The sequence below is a fragment of the Thunnus albacares genome, chromosome 9, assembly GCF_914725855.1.
Source record: "Thunnus albacares chromosome 9, fThuAlb1.1, whole genome shotgun sequence".
Taxonomy (NCBI): domain Eukaryota; kingdom Metazoa; phylum Chordata; class Actinopteri; order Scombriformes; family Scombridae; genus Thunnus; species Thunnus albacares.
Window position 1 is genome coordinate 3,709,813 of NC_058114.1, and position 17,630 is coordinate 3,727,442.

At 36.3% G+C, this 17,630-nt stretch overlaps 2 protein-coding genes across 6 annotated transcripts in view; one reads left to right on the plus strand and one right to left on the minus strand.

Annotated features, from left to right (window-relative positions):
• Positions 1-17,630, plus strand: part of LOC122988682 (phospholipase A2 inhibitor and Ly6/PLAUR domain-containing protein-like) — a 63,866-nt gene that overhangs the window by 14,691 nt on the left and 31,545 nt on the right. The window contains exon 1 of one of the 5 annotated variants that reach the window (XM_044361188.1): positions 16,809-17,024. The exons of 2 other annotated variants lie outside the window; for them this stretch is intronic. The gene's annotated coding sequence lies outside the window, so the exon portion shown is untranslated. Of the gene's footprint in view, positions 1-16,808; positions 17,025-17,630 lie in introns of those variants that run through there. 2 more of the 5 variants (XM_044361187.1, XM_044361189.1) reach the window with 2 other exon arrangements.
• LOC122988677 lies at positions 7,756-9,008 on the minus strand. Its single transcript, XM_044361177.1, has 2 exons — positions 8,325-9,008; positions 7,756-8,004 (listed from the first exon to the last, which is right to left on the minus strand). The coding sequence occupies exons 1-2, from the start codon at positions 8,886-8,888 to the stop codon at positions 7,843-7,845; spliced, it is 726 nt and encodes a 241-aa protein (XP_044217112.1). The 5' UTR covers positions 8,889-9,008; the 3' UTR covers positions 7,756-7,842.

The window sequence follows — 17,630 nt, forward strand, 5'->3', positions numbered from 1 at the left end:
TGTTCTTGTGAGCTGAAATTATTCTGTTCATCATTATCTTACACCACACTGGAGTTACAACACCTGAACCAAGACTGCAATGTAACTTATCTGAAAACATTACTAAGGAAGTTAGAAAAAAACAGTAACAAATGAAATAAGCTGTCAATAAATGACAACTGGCATCCCTTGTGTTTTTACTTGAGCATTAACACTGAATCCAAGGTGGCCCCCATTTTTTTCTGTCTGAGTTTGATTAAAACCAATTTTGCCTGTCGAACTCCGCAGATGATAATTCTAATCATTAGACACGTACACATTGTCTGCATTATGAAATATCACCGAAAAAAGAACTTCAAAAATGAATATGGTGTGTTTGGTATATTTTTTACCATTATTCTCCTGCTCAAAGTGAAATGGTTGATTGTTCTAAAATTTTGTGTCTGTTTCAGAAAGTGCTCTCCAATAATTACAGGTACACGCAATTTGTTTTTAATGGGCTAAAATGTGAACAAATAATCATTTAGTTCTTAAAGTAACCCAAACAACTGAAACAAGTTTTTCTTTCCATAATCATTCCTCCTGTTCATACCGACCATTAGAAGATCCCTTCATAATGCACTTACAATATAAGTGATGGGGGACAAAATCCACAGTTCTCCTTCCTTTCAAAAATGTATTTAAAAGTTTATCTGAAGCTTGTATGAAACTTCAGCCGTCCAAATGAGTCAAATCAAGTAGATATCTTTCAACATTAGTCTTTTTAATGCCATGTTACTGAAGGACAATAGCTGATCGTTCACAGTCCAGAAAGCAAACAGGACAAGGTGATTGATGACTGTGAATGTCTTTGTTTTGTTATGTCTATGAAATCAAAGCACACTTTATGAATGTGGATGAAAAGCACAGACTAATAAAACAGAAAATAAATGACATGAGGAAACATCAGATTTATTCACATATTTTTTTTTACCTTGTTGCACACAACTCATCAGCAGAGTCACAGGTGTGTAAGACTGATTCCTGCCAGCACTGAAGAGCTTCAGCTGTAATTAGGAAAATAGGAAATAGTGAGTAAATAAATATGTATAAAAATATAAATAAAGAATAGTTATGGGCATAATGGTTACATTTTTAAAACTGTATTCTTGTGCCTATATTAATACTTACTGTAACTTTTCCTCATGTTGATAATTACCATTAATAGATTCTTTTCTAGTGTGATTCCACTGTAAGTGAAGGGGGACAAAATCCACAGTCTTTATCGTGCAAAAATACCTTCCAAAGTTCATCTGAGGCTTCAGCAGCATATATGACACTAACTTTAATATTTTTTGGATTTGGACTGTTAGTCAGACAAAACAAGCAAATTGAAGACATCACTTTGGCCTCTAATAAATTGTTTCAGATTTTGTTCTGATAAACTATTTTTTCAACATTTCAATAACAAAATGATTGATCGATAATAACCATCAGTTGCCGGCCTAAAGTATTAGTCAAGATGGTTGATTGAAGACTACATGTGTATATGTGCAGGTAAATTAAGTCTACTTCTGGGCTGATTTTATCTGTTATAGCCAACTAATTTTATAAAAAGGGGCAGACTTTTGTGCTTTCTCATGGAACAGCTAGTGCTGCAGCTGGCTGGTACATTTTTTTTTTTTCAAACCACATCCCGCCACAGGTTTTCATTTTCTGTAAGACCACTCACTTCCTTTGCCACTGTTCTATAAACCTAAACCTAACCTACTTACAGTATTACACACGCAGAAACACACAGAAACATCCTAACAAGACAATTTCCAAAATATTTTAATAAAATTCATCCAGTTAAAATTCTGCACATCTATCATTCAACTAACACAGCTGATCTAAACTGAACAGTAAAAAAAAAAAAAAAAAAAAAAAAAAAAAAAATGGTCAGAATGACAATAAAGGGTCTTTGTCACCAGTGGTGGAAGGTAACTGAGAACTTTTAATAAAGTATTGTACTTAAGTTTCTGGTCACAATTTTGTTGTACTTGTACTTGAGTATTTTTCCATTCCGTCCATTCTCTGCTACTTTATACTTCTACTCCACCACAGTTCAAAAGAAAATATTGTACTTTTTATTTATTTATTTGATAAGTTTAGTTACTAGTTACTTTGCAGATTCAGATAAATAATAAAACATGTCATTAACAATTAAATTATGATTATTACAGGTTAAGATGAGGTTTCATTGATCTCATTAGCCCCACATAACTGAAATATTACTGATGTGCACATTAATACATCAACAATTATAATCAGATAATATATATGATTCTGAAATGGGCCATACTGCATAATAAGTACTTTTACTTTTGGAACTAAAAGTACATTTTAATGCTGATAATTTTACTTTAATTACTTTAATTTTACAACTTGAACTTATAACTTATTTCTACATTGCTGTATTGCTACTTTTACTTAAGTAAAGCTCTTTACTTATCAGCACATGTGCTGCAGCATCAGCTGTTTGTGCTGACAGATGCATTAAACGGCCTGTACATGGTCAAATACAATCACAATATGCTGCACACAAAGAATCTGGAGCGCTCCACTGGGGAGGATGGGATGTGCACTACAGTGATAGGCTGTCATTTAGGCTTCCAAATACAACAGCAAATGGAAGCATTTTGCATGTTCAAAATTCCTTGCACCATATGTGTTGCCTGCTTCAAAACACAGTACCTTGAGCCATTGGTGATAATATCTCATCAAATAACCCACTAGTGTTCAGCCTGATGGTCAGCTGAGCCATATGGATTACATACTGGTGTCAATTTTTAACTTTGAAATCAACCATTGTAGGTGACCTCTCCCCAAACCCTTGTGGAGGCTGCTTTGTCTTCAACACTGTGTCGGTTATTTTGTTGGATTTTTTTCCTGTGTGTCATCTAGGCAGTGACCACTGTGTGGTGCTAGATACCTAACATGACTCCTGCTCCCCTGCTCTCCTGCAGCAACCTGTGAGGGGTGGTGGAAATTTGCATATGTATTAGAGGCGCACAGCCAGCTGACCACCTAGGCACACAGAGGACAGCCCCATGTTACATCTTTCATGCAAAACCTGACTTTAACTTTCTCTGTGTGTATGGTCTTGTATAAAACACAGGTATAGTTGAAGCACATACACTTTATTTGTTAATGAGAACATCTAAGAGAGCCAAGCAAGGTTTAAGCCCTCTCCACCAAAAGACTTCTTGTCCACTCCGTAATTAAATAACACTTTTTCATTGACCTCAGTGTTCCTGGTCGCTAGAATAATGACGTCTTTTTCCTCCCCATCTGTGTCCACAGTATACAACCTGGGCCTTAGGTTGGCTCCTTTCCTGGAAAAACCTGATAAACCTGCCAACCGTCTGCTGCTCAGGGTGGCACTCACAAAAAGCTGAAGGTGCATCAATAAACATGGGCTGCCCTTTTTTATCTTTGTAAAAGAACATATATCCAGTCTTCCCCTCACTTTGTCTGCTTCACGTGGTAATGTTTTCCGCCATCCCAGACAGACTTTTCTGTGTCTGTCATAGTCTTGGTGGCTGTCTCGAAGACTTGGTGTGCCACCTGGCTGGTCACTGGTTCAAGGTTGTATCTAAATGCAAGTTTAAACAGTATTAATATGACATTAATTAATGCACTTTTAAGAATCCAAGGTGGCCCCATTTTTTTTTCTGAGTTTGATTAAGACCAATTTTGCCTGTCTAACTCTGCATATGACAATAAACTGATTCTAATTATTAGACATGTACACATTGTGTGCAATATGAAATATCACAAAAAAAAAAGAACTTCAAAAATGAATATGGTGTGTTTGGTATATGTTATCATCATTCTCCTACCCAAAGTGAAATGGTTGATTGTGCTAAAATTTTGTTTCTGTTTCGGAAAGTGCTCTCCAATAATGACAGGTACGCACAATTTGTTTTTAACAGGCTAAAATATGAATAAATAATCGTTTGGTCCTTAAAGTAACCCAAACAATTGAAATAGCACAGTACAGTGTATGTAGCTATATTGCAATCATTTGCAGAATTTGTAATCTGTAGATTGCAGCACAGTTAACAGCAAAAAATGTCATCTTTAAAAATATCAGCCTAATATGGGGTTATGAATTTTGCTGTGATGCCAGTGGGTCAAGAAATTGTGGCTAAAGTGGTGAACCTGACATAAAGAAACACAAAAATCACATTCAGATTACTTTCAAAGTTGTTTTTTTGATTGTTTTGTTTTTCTTTGTTGTTCTTTTCACTCTTTATTTGACCACTGATTATTAAGTGTATAGCCACAATAGTCATAGATTTACTAAACTTCAGAATAATTAAATTTATCAAAAGAATAACTCATCACCAGCATCTTTAATGAGAAATCTTTTTTTGTCTGGACTTCATGCCATCATACAGTAAACTCTTTCTACAAGTAGAGGGCACCGTAACACCAATTGTACCTTGTTACCAGTTGCTGACACCAGCTGTAAGAACACTGTCACTGACTGGCAACTTAATTTACCTCACAGATATTCTCCAACAAAATAAAGGAACCCCACATTAAACTTTTGCACAAGGTCTATCCCTTTAATTTGTTTCTAGCTAAATTTACAGATATTGACATTGGAGATCTTGAGCTCACAGGTGATTTAAAACATGAAAAGTCAATGATGGTTACCATGATTGGCTTCCTTGGAAAAATATTTATTTTTAACACAAAACGTCCAAATTGGGTTGAACAGATGAACACATTGTAGCAGTCACCCATTTGTGGGGCTGTTCCGAATTTGATATAGTTGTATGTCAAAATCTCTCTGGGTTAATTGGAGGGTTATTCAGATCACCTGTTGTGCAGGGTGTGTGGACTGGCTCCCAAATAGTAATTGAGAGCAGCTGGATGCATTCCCCTCTTGGCCAATCAGGGTGTGACGACGCCCTTTTTCTGGGGTTTAAGAGAGAGAGGAGAGAAACTGCACACCCTGGTCCCTCTGTTCTTTCCTCAACTGGTTGCAGACCTTGTTTGCAGAGATTGTCAGAAAGAAACTCTAGTCATCACCACCACAACATGAATGTTGTTTATTGTTTATCTTTATATATTTTGCTCCTGATGAGATTTGATTCTCTTCTAAGGCAGCTTTATTGGCTCAGCCTGCACATCTCTTGTTATAGTATGAATATTCCCTTTTGTTGTAACCTGTTATAATTTTTTTTATCTGATGTTTTATATTGTATCTTCTATTTCAATATAGTGCAAATAAACAAACAAAACCCAAACACTGTATGTCAAAATGAAACGGCATTTAAGTCTGATGATCGAGTTACTCAACACACAAGCAAAGCACATCTTGTTGCCAGTAGGGATGTGCAGAGAACCCAGTATCTGTATTTGTATCTATATTTGTTCTGGCAGCAAAATTATTTGTATTTGAATAAAAGTGGAAATGGGCTTTTAAAAAATCCTGTTTTGTTTTTATTATGCTTTTAATTTTAGAAAACTAAAGTATTACAATAAGTTTTCATGAAAAAAACAAGCTTGTGAAGGAGGTCACCACACTGGAGTCTCCCAGATCATAGATGACTGCACTGACTACTAACCTAAAATCTAGCACATTACTGCTGCGCAGATGGACCTATAGGTATTTACTTTTGGTGTATGTTGACAGTATATTTGCACAGTTTCAAAGTATTCTGAGTGTAATTTGCCATGTTTTGGACTTATATGGAATACTTTTTTGCACAAATTCCTTGAATCTCAAACTCTTTCGCAAACTTATTTTTTCCCCCATTTCTTGAAACAAGGCACAAAATACTGAGGAAAAACTAAAAAAGCCCTGACAACATATTTTCTTCTTCTTCTTTTTTTAAACTGTGGACTTCATTGGAAAAAGGTAATGACACATACAATATTTGGCTCAAAAGCTGATGATTGGTTGTGTGCTTACACTGTAAAATGTAATTAGTTGGCGTTACTCAAAAAAAATATGCAAACTCATTGCCTTAAACTAACTGAGTTAAGTAAACTTGATTAAGTATATGTAACTTACTAAATATAAGTGTGCAGTACTTGTGAGAACTTGTTTATAATAAGTTTACTAAACTAAACTAAACATGATTATTTTGAGTTCACAGCTCTTGAATTAACTTGCTGGTTATGACTGCATTGGACTTAAAATAAGTAATTTATTGTAACTTTATTGTATTGAAATTAACTCGTCAATTCTGAGTCTTCAGTACTTAAAATAACTTTGTTATCATCTCTTAATTTGAAAGAAAAAAATACTGCGAAAAAGAATGTCATCTGCATTCAATTTATTTAAAACGTGTACAGAATTAACAGTATGCAGATTTTGTGCTCACAATTTTTGATGGATTATGTGCTGGTCACAGTATCCAAATATCCAACATATCACATTTCTTTTAACACATTAATACCTGAATTCACAAGGCACTATTGTAAAAAAAATTGAAATGAAATGAAAATGTTTTCATGTCACTCTTGAACATTTCAAAATGCTAAAAGCAAACCTCTCTTCCTGTCATAAAAACATTAACAGTATGCAGACTTACTGTGAATCTTAACACGCACAATTTATGCTGGATTACAGGTATTTGCTGGCTAGATCATCCAACATATCACATTTCTTTTTAATCAACATTTTAACATCAGAATTCACAAGAAGGCATTATTGTAAAAGCACTCAACAGGTCTGAGTATCAATTGAACAATGAAATGATTATATTTTCACTTGACTCTTAAACAGTTCAAAATGCTGTTTATAAAAGCATCAAACGCCTCTTCTCTGTCATAAGAACATTAACGGTATGCCACATTATCCAACATATATTTCTTTTTACACAACATTTTAACACCTGAATTCACAAGAGGGCACTATATATACCACCAGCATAAAAGCACTGAACAAATCAACTCAACAAATAAACTGCATCTAGGCAGCTCTTAAAATGTTCAAAATACTGTTTAGTTAAGGCATCTCTTCTCATGTCTCTGTCATAAGCAGTTCTTGAGTGCTACCTCACATCTGACTCCTCATTCGTCAAACAACATGTTTTTAACTGTTAACAGTTTTGGGGGGAGGGCTTTGTTTCCCAAACCAAGCATTACACTTTGAATGAATTTGAATGTGTTTCCAACACATTTTGGGTAATCGAGGTTCAAGGCATATGTGAGGCCAAATATGAGGCAAAATGCCTGTGGCAAGTCCCGAATTTTGTCCATCACAATACCTCCCTCAAGGACGATGGCTGTGGACACGGGCTGCTCAGGATCGTCTTCACTTAGGATGGTCAATACACCGACTGTGACATTGTCTATGGCCTCATCTTTCGTTGTCTCCTGCAAAGAAACAAACAATCAGCAAAACAATGTGTAGTCAGGAAGTATTTGGATAGTTAGACACTATGATCATTATAAACTATACACTAAGATCTGCGATGGAGAGACAAAAAATGAACAATAGAATAACAATCAATAGCTACAATAACACCCTCTAAATTTGAAATGAAGTGAAAGATAAGACAGTAAAGGAAGGCCTACATTAATGAATACAGGCAGAAATGTGAGGGACATATATCTTTGATGTCGGTATTACAAGTGAATATACTGCATTTTGTGCAAGTACTTACAAAACATGTCTTATAGAACTTGTTTGGGTCATCACCAAAGACGATGGGAAGGCCTTTGAGGACCACGGAGCGTCTTGCAGTTACATCCGCTGACTTATAAGACAGAGACAGAAAACATCAATTAGAATAAAAAAAGTCAGACAAAGAATGAAAATGTTGGTCTGTAAGTGTATGTAGATGAGAGTAAGAACTTAAAACTTAAATTATTAAATTAATTTCTTACCAAGTTGGCCATTAACTCTTGAATCTTCAGTCCAGCAGCTCCCTTTTTTGACTGCAGGAGTTCAATGATCCGTGGAGTGTGCTTGTCAAGAGACTCAAAGAAACTGCTTTCAAGATGTTTGGTGGCAATTCTGCTAAACTCTGCAAAGACCTAAGAAAAAAAAAGTAGGGCAATGGGGTAGTGGGGGGGCAGTGAGAATACCAGTTAAGTATGGTAAAATCACACACCATACTATTTCATATAAAACTGAATGACATCAATAAATTCTCACTGTAAGAGCAAGAGTTCTTTACTTGAAAAGAACATGTTAACGCATAAACATTTACAAAGACTTATATCTTTGTGAATCTGCAGTGAATTTATTCTTTCTCAAGTTCAATTTTTATTTTGTTTATCTTATCAAACCTGCTTTCAAATATGCAGTCAAGAGTAAAAACTCCCAGTGACCATTCATGACAAAAATAACTTACCTCTCCCTCTGTAAACAGGGCTGGCCACCGTTCCACTATGTCCTGTACAGCAGGCTCCTTTTTCACGATCTCTTGCCGGCGTAGTGAGAATGTCTGGTCCATCAAGTTTGCCATGAGCAAGCCATTGTGTTGTTTTTTCTTCATTTCTTCCACGAGAACGAGTCTGGCACTTTCAAGGCCTTCTTCATTCTGTCTGTTGGGTAAATTGGGGAGATAGTTTGCTTCCCCCCTCTTCGGCCGTTTGATGTTTTTTCTTGATGATTCACCTTCTGGGTTGTTTTTGCTTCTTTTGCCCCCATTAACTATGACATCCTCACATCCAGCCCTTCTGAGCTTCGTACGATAATTTCCCATTTTAAATTTAAGGCTGTTTTTCCAGCCATAGTATCCTGGCTGAGGACCAGGCTCAGTAAGGCTTGGATGCTTGCTGATAAGAGATTGGGACACACTGGTGTAATCATCATCATCAGGGTACGCTTTAAAACTGTACATGGCCTCTGCTAGTTTTTCCAGAATATCATGCTTCATATCACGTGACAGCAACATACGTGTTCCATCTTTCATAAAGGCAAGATCAGCTTGTCTCAACCTGTATTCAACATCCACCGAAAAATTTGGAATATCAAAAAACTCCGGCCATTGTCTTCTTAATGGAGTTTCAGTGAGAGGCAGTATATCCGTATCTATTGAGCTTCACAGTATTTTAGCCATCTCCTATATGACCAGGCTTTACAATGCTGTTGGTCAAATACAAGTGAAAACTATGACAAACACATTAGTCACAAAGACAGTTCTAAGGCTGACAGATATGTAGCTTATGAGTCTAACAGTGATCCTATTATCCTTAAAACATTACTGTTTGTCAGTCTTGATGTTAACTAGGTACTAATGGATTTAATTTCAGTTTCAATCTAAACACACACACCTGGATTATTATTTTTTTGAAAGATTATGTATTACGCGCCATACGAATTAATCACAAACTACATCAACCTCGTGTAGGTGTTCCTGTCAGCTGCCAAAGTCACATATGAACAACTAAATCTACATTTTTTTGTGAATATGCTGGAAACTGTCTTAGCCGAGAGGGCTCTCTCCCTGCCTGTGTGTAACGTTACAAAGTCGGATAGACAGAGTTGAGACCGTGATGCTTGCGGACCTGGGCGCAAGCGCCTCGGTCCCGCACTTTGTGGCACTGCCAGCCCTGGTCGTTCAATAAAGTTGTACCAATAATGTTATGTAAAAGCAAGAAAAGAAATTAAGTAAAAAAATAAAAATAAAAAAAAAAATAGAGGAGCATTTTCCTGTCTAAGTGTAAGGAGGTAGAAATAGGAAGTAACTTAACAAGAAAAAATACTTTAAGTGCCAACACTTCTAATATGTAGGGTGTTTAAGTAGAGTAAATGCACATAGTTACATGTAACTAAGTACATTAACTCATGAAAAGGCCTAAGTTGCCAGGACTTGTTTTTTCTAAATCAATACAACTCGAGCATACTGAGTTTGGAAGGTTTTTCAACTACAAAGTACAGGTAACTTATTCAAAATGAGTGTTAGCAACATGTTAATAAAAACTGAGTTTAGTACACTCAATACCTTTTATTAAAGCCAATGTTTAGATTTACAGTGTACATTGCCAGGCCACTGTCTATCAAATGTACAAGATACGTTTTTGACTGTGAATTCTAAATGAATAATGTTTGTCTGAACTTTGGCTGCTTATAAGTCATAATTATTCATTATTATAGAGTTGTTCTTAGAGTAGTTTAATACCAGGTTGAAAAACAGTGTTTCTGCCTGTCTAAATAGAAGTTTCCAGTCTGTAGTGGTGGAGGAAACAAAGCTTTCTGAAGCACCAAATCAGTGTGAAGCAATAGTGTTGAAAATGGTTCACTGTTGGGAGGAATTTGATACAATCAAAATGACGACATCTGCTGGACAATTGTTGGCATTTCATTGGCATGGATTAAATCTGAGGCCATGATGAAATACTTTGTTCAAATCCAATTGCTTTCATTGTTGTTTTGTTCAATAAATATTATTATTATTATTATTATTATTATTATTATTATTACCTCTACCATTACCTCTGACTACCTAGCATCACTGATGGGTGTAGTCAGATATGTGCATTATTGTAACCATGTCAATGATGTCACGGTGTACTGACACATCCTGAAGTGCATGTCTTCATCACTGCAGCTTGGTGAGAAGTTTTGAGGAGTTAAATTGATATTTAAGATTTGAAATAAACCTTTCAAGGACTTTAAATGTGACATTTAAAAAAAGAAATGCTAAAGGTTATGTCTTTATGTGTGTTCATCCCACCAGTCACAGTGAAATACACAAATACTATAACACTTGCTAAGGAAACTTTTTTAGTCCTGTTTACACTTTATAAAGCCCATTTGTCGCTATAAATGGCCTTCAGTTGAGATGGACCCAAATGCGAGGGGGAAGCCTGCCTGCCTGCACAGAAGCTGTGTGCCATTTTGAAAAAATAAAATACAATTTGATCAAAAGAGAATTTATCAGACATGAATTCTCATGTAGCATGTAAGCAGCAGGTTCTGTAAAAATCAATACAATACCTTTGCATTTTGGAATGAAGTAGCTGCTCTGGTGAAGACAATAAGAGAGAGAGAGAGAGAGAGAGAGAGAGAGAGAGAGAGAGACCCATGGATGTTTGTCTGTCCAGCAGCTGAACATTTCTGTCTAGAATGGGTTTTGAGTTTTGCGTTGATCGTCAGTTTCAAAACAAACCTTTGACACGTGTTAGTTCTCTCAGTCCATCTGCATGCTGTTCTCACTTCCTCAATCTTCATCTAAACCAATCTGAGATCATGTAATGTGACTTTGTCACACCAAAAAAGAAGAAAAAAAAAAACCACAAAACAATGTAAAAATGTCATGAGTCAGCAGGATTGAGGAGCCAAACACAGACACATGGGCACAAGGCAAGCAGGTAGGATTAAGGAGAATTTACAGGAACAGAAAAACAGGATCAGGTTTCAGGTAACAGGCAGTAACAGGATTCAGGATTCAGGATACAAACTTGGACAGATGGAAAACCTAAGGTCATATGATGGGCAGATGGAGGATTGCAGGTCTGGAAAGTTCCTCATAAATGATTGGGCCAGAGAGAAGTGAAAAGTGGCTGAGGATAGGTACAGAGGGGCAGACTAAGGATTAAAGCAGTCATCGTGACAGTAAAACCCATTGCCAACATTTGACAAAACACCAAAGCAACCCAAATGGGCTAAAAGTCGGAGAAAATGAATTTTGTGCCAATCCATCCAATTGGTGGTGCTAGAGGAAAAGTCAGGAGATCATCAGAGTCATTAGGATTCATCTTCTGGGGACCATGAATGTTTGTACAAAGTTTCATGGCAGTTTTTGGGATATTTTACTCTGGATTTATATAGTGAACTAACTGACTGGCATTAGAATATCTAGAAAAATACAGCTAGTGTGGCCAAAACTAGTATCTGAGCTCAAAATTAAGAAATCTAAATGGATTCTGTGTATTTTTAAGACTTACTGTAACAAATATGCAGAATGGATTTCTTTCCTCATAAACCAGTTGCAAAGCCATCATTTCACAATTATAGAATACCTTAAAGAAATAAAGCTTAAAGAATTAAAGCCAGAATTAAAAACGCAACCAGAACTTTAAAGCAGTGTCTACATCAACTTTAAAGAGGTCACAAGCCAAAAAGCTTGGTAACCACTGGTTTAATCTTTAATATTATTTTTATTATGTTTTACATACATATAAAGTAGCCTACCATAAAAGATAAATACTCAAGTAAAGAACAGTAACTCAAATGTCTTTAAGTACTTTACTTCAGTATCACTATAGATATCTTCAGCTAAACATACTGACTCAATTAATTAGTAGTTAATAAGTACCAACACAACAATGTAAAAATACTTAATCAAAAGTAAGTAAGTAAGGCTTATGTAAACTTAAAGTATCAAAGGTAAAAGCGCTTATTTAGCCGAAGAATGCCCCAACCCACCCATTTCAGTATGATGCACATGTGGCTGTAGGTTTCTATTACTGGGAAAATGACACACATCTCATCATGTGGCATCATTTACAGCGTCACAGAAGTTAAACATAAAGAGCAAAAACATAATTAGGAAAATACTTAGTCCAGATAACAGCTGCATGAGGTGAGTGGGTACTTCTGCATTTCATATTTATAATCAGTAACAACATCAACAAACAACAAAAACATTATGAATTCAATGTGATTTGTTTTATTATTTATCAGCTCTCCATTCCCTCTCTTCTCCTCTTTTGCTCCATTCCCTCCTTCCTTCCTTTGCTCTTATTTCTCCCCTTTTCTTTCTTTCTTCTCTCCCACTCTCCTTACCAGCTCAGCATATTACCATACTGGATATGTGTTGTGATATTAGTGATTTTTCTTCTCAGTCAGTGCTGCTCAGAGTCAGACGACACTGGAAGCTAAACTGGGGGCCCTGCAGTGCCACTTCACCTGGGACCTGGACTCCAACAGGTACAAACTGTTCCATCTCAGGGACACGTTGGAGGACATCGGCACCAAGGAAGGGACCAGCTGGTTGGGTCACATTTACAACCTGCAGTGGTACATTCACTACCAGCTGAGCTCCACTTAAGACGCCCGGTGTTTCTTCAGCAGGGCCGCAGAGGCCTTCCACCATATAAGACAAACCATCTCAGATGAAGGCCCCTGGTTGGTGGTGAACTACAGGAACCTGGCTTGGCTGAACCACCACCTGGGAGAGGAAGAAAAGAGTCAGACTTACCTGTCAAAGGTCGACGCCCTGCTGAACAAATACCCAACTCCATCCCAGGACAAGCTCCATCTGTAGATCTATTCAATTCAATTCAGTTTTATTTATATAGCACCAAATCACAACAAAAGTCATCCCAGGGCACTTTTAACATAGAGCAGGTCTAGAACATACTCTTTAATTTACAACAATTCCCCCATGAGCAAGCACTAAGGAAAAACTCCTCTTTAATGGGAAGAAACCTCAAGCAGAACTGGGCTCTAGGTGGGTGGCCATCTGCTTGATAATAATGAATTGCAATAATCCAGCCTAGAAGTAACAAATCTGTGGACTATTTTTTTTTGCATCTTTTTGAGAAAGGATGTGCCGATCTTTGCAATATTATGTGAGTGAAAAAAGCAGTCCTTGAAATTTGTTTTCTGTGGGAGTTAAAGGACATATCTTGATCAAAAATAACTCCCAGATTCCTTACAGTGGAGCTGGAGGCCAGGGTAATGCCATCTAGAGTAGCCACATCATTAGATAATGTGTTTCTAAGGTGTTTAGGGCCAAGCACAATAACTTCAGGTTTGTCTGAGTTTAGTAGCAGGTCATCCAGGTCTTTATGTCCTTAAGGCATGCTTGGAGTTTGTTTAACTGATTGGTTTCATCAGGCTTCATTGATAAATATATTTGGGTATCAAAAAAAATGTATGGAGTGTTTCTGAATATTATTACCTAAAGGAAGCATATACAAGGTGAATAGTAGTGGTCCAAGTACAGAACCTTGTGGAACTCCGTATCTAATTTTTGCCTTCATGGAGGATTCATCATTAATGTGTACAAACTGAAATCGATCTGATAAATAGGACTTAAACCAGCTTAATGCAGTTCCTTTAATGCCAATTAAATGTTCCAGTCTCTGTAATAGGATGTGATGATCAATTGTGTCAGATGCGGCACTAAGATCTAACAAGACAAGAACAGAGACAAGTCCTTTGTCCGGGGCAGTCAGGAGGTCATTTGTGACTTTCACCAGTGCTGTCTCTGTGCTATGATGCCCTCTAAATCCTGACTGAAAATCCTCAAATAAACTATTGTTATGTAGAACGTCACGTAACTGATTAGCAACTGCTTTCTCACGGATCTTCGAGAGAAATAGAAGTTGTATAGTTGGCTAAGACCCCTGAATCAAGAGTAGGCTTCTTAAGAAGAGGTTTAATTACAGCTACTTTGAAGGACTGTGGTGCATAGCCTGTTACTAAAGACTGACTGATCAGATCTAGTAAAGAAGTGCTAATTAAGGGTAAGACTTCCTGAAGCAAGCAAGTCTAAAAGCAAGTCTAAAAGACTGCATCCCAACTGAAAAAGCCATGGACCCCGATGAAGTTCAACAGAGACAAAAAACTGCTGGCTGCAGATTACTTCCAGAGAGCCATCAGGATGCAGACAGATGTTGTGGAGTGGCACACCAGCCGCGTCATAGCGTTAGCAAATGCTTATAAGCACTACAACAAACCACTGGAAGAAGACATTTTGGAGAAAATGAAAATCGCCAAAGAACATGATCCAGAGAACTTGTACCTTGTTGCTCTATACCTTCAGGCATGTGCAAGGAAAGGAAGAAGAATTGAAGATGAAGGATGTGAGTTGGCAAAAAGGGTGTTGAGAAAGCCTGTAAGCAGCTACAGATGTATAACACCATTACTAATGCTGTACAGAATCTATGTATCTATGGATGAGGCTATTGATTTGGTAGAGGAGGCCCTGGAAAGACATCCAGATGAACGTTATCTGAAGTGGCATGCTGCAGTGTAACAGGTCATCACTGGAGGAGGCCCGCTCTGATTGTTGAGGATGCTGGCCCGGTTTTATAGGGCAGCTTCGGAGCCCTGGCCCTAACTATTTAGCCAATTAAACACCTAAAATAAACCTTTCAACCTGATTCTATACTGAGATTATACCTCCATCACATGTGCAATGAGCTGACCTCAGCCATTAAATCTGAACCTTTATCATTCTGTTATTTAATATACTCTGAAGTTTATCCTTAGCCAAATTCATCATAATTTGTAATCTAAATGAATTTAAAACTAATGTCAGCCTATCCCAAAGACGGCGCTCTTTCTTACCTTAAGGAGATACCAGAAGACCTCAGAAATGAGCACAAGTCAGGGACTTTGGTTGGAGTGTATAAAAATACAAACTAGTTTTATTTGTTTTTTACAAAATAAGTCTTATAAGATGCAAAAAAAGATAACTACAATAACTTGAGTAAAAATTAAAAAAGCAAAAATGAACTAACAAAAAAGACCTCAAGTGACTACTCAAAGAAATTCAAAAAAGTGACCTCAAAAAAGCCTCACTCAACCTCAACCCTCGGAAAAAACTCCCTTGTCACTCTTGGCTATTCTTGTATTCTAACCATACATCTTCCTCTTTCTTTTTCCCATATGGGTTTTATCTTTAGGACATCTATCAGTTACATGCTGATGTTATGACTTTATACAAAATAGTGACTTTTTCTTTAACTGTCACTTACACCACACCCTGTGGAACATTGGAACTTCTTCTTTCATACATTTGAGGTTAAAATTTAAGGATGTTTTCTGCATGCAGAAAACTGCAGCTTCTCCTTTGGCCTCAGGTTTCCTAACAGTAAACAGTTTTTTTTTGTTTTGTATTGGTCATTCTTGACAGTTCTAGTTCAGTACAAATTGTACAAATTGTGCAAGTTCTGCACAAATGGTGCAAGACATTAAACTATGTTTTATTTATCACAAATTAAAATTAAATAATTTAGTCTGAAGTAGGCTTGAGTGGAGTTTGTCTCGGCCACTAATAGTGGAGCTTTCAACACCAGTAATTGTGTAAACTTATCCCCACATGTTTTACCTCATTGTTAACTTTTAGTACCTTTCTATTTTTAACAATATTGTAGATTCTGGTTTGCACAGATAAGTGCATGAATGTTGATTTTATTTACATATTTTGCTCCTGATGAGATTTGATTCTCTTCTAAGGGAGCTGTATTGGCTCTGCCTGCACATCTCTTGTGATAGTATGAATATTCCCTTTTGTTGTAACCTGTCTATTTCAATATTGTGCAAATAAACAAACAGTGTGTATGTAAACATTTGAATAATGAAGTGAAAATAAACCATACATTTCATGTCTGATGATCGGGTTACTCAGACATCTTAAATCACTGGGAATGTTCAGACAAACATATACAAACAAAGCACATCTTGTTGCCAGTGCTGTCAGCAGTTGACAGCCAGTAAACTTGACCCCAAGTTGTTTCCATAGCAACGTAGTATGCATAAATGTGTATAGTTAATAATTACAAGTAGTTATTGACTGCTCACTTCATACTCATGCAGTGTCTGATCTTAGTAGCAGTGTGTAAGATCACACTGGTAGGTTAACAGACATCAGTTTCTATAGAAACAAGGTTAAGGTCAAGAATCTCACTTTTACAATTTTACAGTAACATCGTCATCCCACAGTCCACACAGTAAAATCCAGGTTGTGCAGCTTGATGAAGATGGTTGATTTCACATGATTTCCTACTGCCACTTTAAACATTGTGCAACAACTGCTCATATGAACATCACTTATTATGCCTCTTCTTGGTACAACATTTTCTTTCTTTATTTCATAACACGTTTTACTCAATAAGATGTTTGTGACCAGAAACACTGATATTATGTTGTCAGTATCATGTAGAGAAGTGAAACTGTGCCCTTAGGCTGTGAAAAAAACAGTGAAGAGGTTGAGACATCATTTGTGGAGGTATAAATGGAACAGTGTTAGAAGCGAAGAAGCGAAGAAGAACAGACATTTCTTCTGGGACAGTTTTCACAATAAATTCAACACATTTTTATAAGTTTTCCTTTTTTTGTTGATGAACTAGAAGTGTTGAATTTTAACTGGGTGAGTTTTATTAAAATTATTCTGAAATTTTATTGATATGCTCAAGGCTGATGTTCATTTTGATGCCTTGAAGGCCTTGATTATAATTCATTATAATAATTTATGATAGTTCTTTAATAATATAATAGCTGCATTTGATTCTATTCAACTTAACTTCTGATGTGAATCATGTTGTTTCATTCCTGTACTGAGGTGTAGCTGTTATCATTATCAGACTTTCACTTCTTAATGTTGACAACATTTTATGATCCAATATTTATTTAAATTTTTTTATGGAACTTTGTCATAATTTTTTCTCATAATTTCTCAACTTACTGTGCTAACTTACAGTAGCTTAAAAATGTTTGAAACAGTTTGGACATATTTTACCATTGAATAGCTCTGGAGTATAAAATCTAACCTGCTGTTTAATTTTGTTTTTTTGTTTGGTATCATTTACATTATCATTTTTTATTTTCCAATTGTTCAAAATACTATTCTTTTTAAAGAAATTATTGTTCTATGATTAACAATTATATTATAAATTATATTTATATATGTATTCATCCAGACATTACTGCAGGTGAAAAAGACAAAGAGTCGATGGCTTGTTGAACTGTGTATTGC